At 38.1% G+C, this 6,000-nt stretch overlaps 1 protein-coding gene across 1 annotated transcript in view; it reads left to right on the forward strand.

Moving 5' to 3' along the window:
* The window catches only part of Tm9sf2 (transmembrane 9 superfamily member 2), a 50,807-nt gene that overhangs the window by 9,853 nt on the left and 34,954 nt on the right, over nucleotides 1-6,000 (forward strand). The window contains exon 2 of the mRNA XM_028771797.1: nucleotides 5,315-5,382. Within this exon, the coding sequence (XP_028627630.1) occupies nucleotides 5,315-5,382 (68 nt within the window). The remainder of the gene's footprint in view (nucleotides 1-5,314; nucleotides 5,383-6,000) is intronic.

The raw sequence follows: 6,000 nt of genomic DNA on the forward strand, positions 1-6,000 counted from the left end.
AGAAGTTAGAGCTCTTTGTAAACCAGTACTCTTAACCTCTGAGCTATCTCTCCAGCCCCCAGGAGATTTTTTTTTTAAATATTAAAAATGACCAGCACCTCCACTTGTGAGTATGCAAATTTTCTTTCATTTTTAGTAATTGACATAATTATACCAAATAATTGTTTTATTAATAAATGCTTGATTTCTATACTTATTTTCTATATCCATTCCTCAGTATTGTGTAATTTTCCTAGCTATAGTCATAAGCAGAAAAGTTTAAGAAAACCCTGCTTTCAGCTGAGTGGCTGAGGTGGGATCATTGACTGTACAGCATCAGTGACCCAGCAGTATAGTCAGTGCCACTTCTACTGCTCTGAAGGAGCAAAAACCCTGGGAGTTACCCATTTAATAGTGTTTATCCAAATTCAAGAGTGTTCAGCTTCTGTAAGCTAACACACAACACACAAAAGTATACATATTGACTCATTTAACTTATAATTGGATGCCAGTTATGGACCATCTTCTGTGTATACCATTTTCATTTCTTACTATTGGCTCATCTAATCTTTACAGTTAATGTTATTAATTGTCCAAGATAGATTGAAGTGAACCTAACATTTAATTTTTTATTTGTGTGTGGATATGTCCCATGAATACCTGAATAGGCCAGAAGAGGCATCAGATCATCTGGAGCTTGCTTTATAGGCAGTTGTGCGCCACCAATGTGCATTCTAGGAACTGAATGCAGCTCCTTATGTATGTGCTGTGTTAAAATGGACTATTTTCAAGTGAAAGATTTGTGAGGAATACTATTTTTGGACATTTTTATGAAAGCTGTTAATAATTACATTATTTTGTATCAGAAAGCAGAACTAACACATACTGCTGAAGGCATTGTTAACATCTTTTCTGTGTTGGAATTCGAGGCTATTTTGCTAGGTCAGGAGAAGATGACAGATAAGGTAAACTTAATGGAGGGTTTGATATTAGATAAAATGCCAGATGTAAGCTTAGCAAAAATTAATAAAGTACAAATAGTTTTTGAGTGTGGGACAAGTGATGTGAAGCTTAGTGAGCAGCACAGTAAGATGCAGTAAGTGCAGCAGTTGTTTAAAGGACTAAGTTAGAAACAGAAGGCTAGCATGGTTTCAAGGAGAGAGGCTTTCCTGGCTATTAGAACTAGTCAAAGATCTACTCTAAGCCAGGGGTATGACACTTGTCTGTGATCCTGGTACTTTGGAGGTAGAGGCAGGAGGATTGGGAGTTCTGGGTCAGCTTTGGTTTCATAGTGAGACCTTAACTCAGGGTAAAAAAATACAGTTTTAGGGGAAGGAGCTAAAGAGCTTGATTTCTAAGGTTGTTTTGAATTGGAACTTAAAGACAGGTATGGGCTAGTTTAAGGGAGTGGGTAGCTATATCCGACAGGATAGTGGGTATTTTTTTTCTGTAGACCTCAGGACTGATACCTGAAGATAATTAGTGTGTTAAATGTAACAAGGAGAACATATGAAATGTTATAGCCAATTGGTGGTATTAGATCTGTAATAAATGTAATCTTAACAGGAATACAATTTCAAGAGCTTTTTTAATGTTACATGGGATGTCTGGCATGCTGTTCTACACCTGTGATCTCAGCATTTAGGAGGGGAGCAGGAGGATTGGGAGTACAGACAGGTCAAGTCCAACCTAGGCTACATAGGATCATGTTCCAAAAATAAAAACAGGAGTATATGAGAGAGCAAGATTGAGTCCATTAAGTTTACTGGACTAAATAAATTAATTTGGTCTTAAATACATTTACAAAGAATATTTGAAAAGAAACAATATATACTTGAGGATGAGCACTTAGCTTTAGGTTTAGTACACAGGAGAGAGATGGAGTATCTGAAGAATTTATACACAGGGACAAAGTGGCCACTGAAAAGTAACATTGGCATTCTGTAATTCTAGGACACTTTGGTGTTTGAACCTTGAATTTTGCTATAGTTCTGCTTGATTACACATTTGTCAAGAACATTGTATGAGAGTTTAGTAAAATCCCAAGAAATCCAACTGGCATGATAAAGATAGGTAATTAAAAAGTTACAATGTTTCAGTTTTCAAGGGTTATTACTCCGAAGACTCTAGAGATAATAACATGGAAATAGAGAGCTGGATATGGTGGTGCAGAAACTTGAACATTTAGCAGTCTAAAAATGAGGCTTACAGGTAGACTAGGAGTCCAGCCAAGCTCACTGCTTAGACTTAGAGGACTCTCAAGATACAGATCGTTTGTACACTTTTAGGTGGTTGAGGAGGAAAGAATAATGTTATTTAGTAATGATTGACGATTACATGAACATCTGATGATATTTATGTATTTATTTAAGAGCCCACAGTAATTGTTCAGCTTACTGGACCATAGGCATGTCCTTAGTTACTAATTGTCTAGGCTCCTTTTACGCTATAAGAATAGAGCCAATGGGTCCTACAGGACCTAAACTATTTACTCTGTTTCTTTATAGGAAAAGTTTGCAACCTCTGGGATGAACTAATAAAATGAGAGTTGTTTTTTCTGGAACAGAAAAGTTGTAGTGACTGGAATAAAAATGTTAAGGATACAAAGAGATTATTTATATGGCACCAGGCAGCATAACATGGTGTTCTATTACTTTGCTGTCCAATTCAGAGCCATTGGCCTCCTGTGACCATTTAAATTAAATACAAGTTAAGAATCAGTTTTTTGGCAATGCAAACTAAGTGGCTAGTACAATTTAGGTGCCCAATAGCTTCAGGTGGCCTAGAGGATACTGTATCCAAGAATGCAGATGAAGGACATCTCATCGTTAAAGTTCTGTTGGACAGTGTTACACACTAGGAAGCACTTAGCTTTCCACCTTGGACATGCCACTGCAGAAGCTTCTCAAAAACTGCTAGAAACTGGGATTATCATTTTCATTCTTCAGATAAGAAAACCTAGACACAGGAGAAAGGAACCTGCCAAGACTCCCAGCTTTAGTCAGAGTAGGATTTAAGCCTTGGCATCTTCACTTCCCAAAACAAGGTTGGGAAGAGGCTATGCCTGATGATAGTTGGCTTGCATTATGTCATAGCAACGTAGACCTGAAGATTTTGAAACTGGAAACATTCAAAGTCTTATAGAATATAATAACTCATTCCTTTGGAGAAATTTGGAGGTGATAACCACCACCTTTTATGTATTAGATGTTAGTAGAATTTTAATTCAGATCTGTTTTCATAACAGTGGTAGTGAAATTATTTTGATGACTTTGATAAGTCATCAGCTAGAAGCTTTGCCGCTATAATGGTGGCATTTATTTGTCTTTAATTATTCAAATATTCTGTGATGCTGAAATGTCCTGACATCTTTATAGCTGAAATGGCCCATGGTATATTTTATGTAAAAAGACATATTTTTTAGTGTTGGAGACAATACTGCCCCCCCCCCCACAGATAGACAGACAGACACACACACACACACACACACACACACACAAGGTTTTTTTGTGTAGCCCTGGCTGTCCTGAAACTTACTTTGTAGACCAGGCTGGCCTCAAACTCGCAGAGATCTGCCTGACCTGCCCCTGTCTCCTGAGTGCTGTGATGACAGGCTTTTTCTCCCCTTAAGTAGAAGTATATACAGTTTGTCTGTGAAGCTGTTTACAAAGGATCACACTATGGTTGGGAGTTCAGTGGATGAGCACAATAATCTTATTAGACTCTTCCTGTTAGTCGGATCAGTCTTTTTGGCTGTGTTTTAGCAGTTAGGCACTGTTCAGAATACTTTATAAATGGCAACTAGTAGTCTAACATAGCCCTACAAGATAAATATTACCATCGTTTTGTAGATAAGGTGAAACGTGAGAAAACTTACAGGTTAAATAACTTGACCCAAATCACACAAGGTTTAGAACCCAGGCGGTCTGGCCCACAATCTGTGCTTTGGTCTGCTATATTTACTTTGTTATTTTAGTTCTTTCTTATTATTAGTAGGGGAGAGGCAACCATGTAGCATTCAGGGATTGTTTTCAGGAGGCGATTCTTTCCTTCCACCCCAGGATCCAGATAGCGAACTAACTATTGTCATCAGGCTCATATGGCAAGCCCTTTCCCTGCTGACCTCTCCTGTTGGCCCTTTTGGCCTGTTCATATTGCACATCACATTTCTTCTCTTGCTTTTTAGGGGTTGGGTGTTAGCAAGTACTGAATGCTGATGAAATCAGCACAGCAGTGTGGCTTTCTGCCATTCTTGGCAACTGCTTGAACTCATCCACAGCAGCCTTATCTCAATGATAGTACTTGTCCAACTAAGTATCTCTTAAATTTTGTTTAAGCACCAAAAGTATTTCAGGGCAAAAATGGCTTACTGGGAGCCTTCATATATCTAGGAGATATTTTGAAAACTCTAGTAGATGCCATTTAATTCATGTTTCATAGGAAGTTAAGGCCTTTCTCCTCATTTGTGTTGAACTTGATCTCACCCTCATAAACATCTTCTCTGTTACTAGTTGGAGTGTGCCATTCTCAGATGGATCACAACTGCCCTCCAAAGTTAGACCATGTCCTCTTGGCTGCTTAAAAGTGCACATAAGCAACCACTCACAGTTTGAGTGACAAGGTGTATAGTTCTGGCTATCCTGAAATTTGCTTTGTAGACCAGGCTAGCCTTGAACTCACAGAGACCCACTGAACTGCTGGGATTAAAGGTGTGAGTCACTACTGCTCAGCAAAATAGCTTTTTAAAAAATGCATATTTTATTTATTTATCAAGAGGTCTCTTTTACTTTGGTTGACCTGGAACAGACATTACTTTCTAAGAGATGTATTTTGGTTTTATTGGGGGGGGGGGCAAGGCACACGTGGATGCGTGTGTATGTGCTCATGCTCTGAGAGGCCAGAAGAGGGCATCCAATCTGGAGCTGGAGATAAAGCTGGCTGTGAGCTGACCTAGCAGGGGTTCTGGGAACTTAACTCTGTCCCCCTGAAAGAGCAGTACACCCTCTTACCTTCTCTCCATCCCCTAAAATAGAAATTATTGTGGTGTAAAGTACTGAATTTGGAAATCAGACTTTTAAAAACAATCTGATAAATATCCTTTTTAAAATATTTAATATTTTAGAAAATTTAGAATTTTAAAAGCATTCTCAATGTTAGAGACATTTGTATCTGTGAAAGTTATATAGATATGTTTTAAATGCATATAACTTGTTAAATGAACATATTTGTTAAAGAATAGCTTAATAGTTCAAGCATACAGCATTTTGTTCAGTTCCAAGCATGACTTGTGTCTGTCTTCTGAGTTCATGTTCTAACCTGTGCTTCCTCGTTTCAGGCTGAGATAGAATTATTTGTTAACCGGCTTGATTCTGTGGAATCGGTTCTTCCTTATGAATATACAGCGTAAGTTTTCCAGCTTGATTTTATATAAATGTTTATGTGACTCATCAGGATTTTGTGTGTAGAACTTTATTCGTTTCCTAAATGCATAGAGGCTGAATATTTGGGTAGAGGTGATGGAGACAGGCTCTTACTTTAGCCCTATGTGGTACATACTCTTGGCAAGTCTCCTGCCTCAGCCTCTCAAGTGTTAGGATTTCAGGACTACACCACCACACCCAGTTTGGAAACACTTTCAGATAAAACGTGCTATTCTGTGCTAAAGAAATGACTCAGTATTGAGAGAACATGCTGCTCTTTCAGAGAACCGAAACTCAGTTCTCAGCACCCACATGATGACTTGCAAGTGTCCGGAACTCTAGGTGCAGAGGATCCTCTATCTCATGGCCTCCATGGGTACCAGCACACATGGGTACCAGCACACATGTATACAAATACAAATTGTGCTGAAAAAAATAGATGCTTCTTTTCATGTTGCTTCACAGATAATAGATACATCAGTGAAACAATGATTTTACTTTTTTTATTTGAACATAAAAATGTAATTTTGTTCTTTTTAAATTTTTATTTATGTATGTGGGTGTTTTACCTGCCTAAGTAACTGGCGTTAGAGATGGTCGT

This window comes from Grammomys surdaster, unplaced genomic scaffold (assembly GCF_004785775.1).
Source record: "Grammomys surdaster isolate TR1022 unplaced genomic scaffold, NIH_TR_1.0 65, whole genome shotgun sequence".
In the NCBI taxonomy this organism is placed as follows: Eukaryota; Metazoa; Chordata; class Mammalia; order Rodentia; family Muridae; genus Grammomys; species Grammomys surdaster.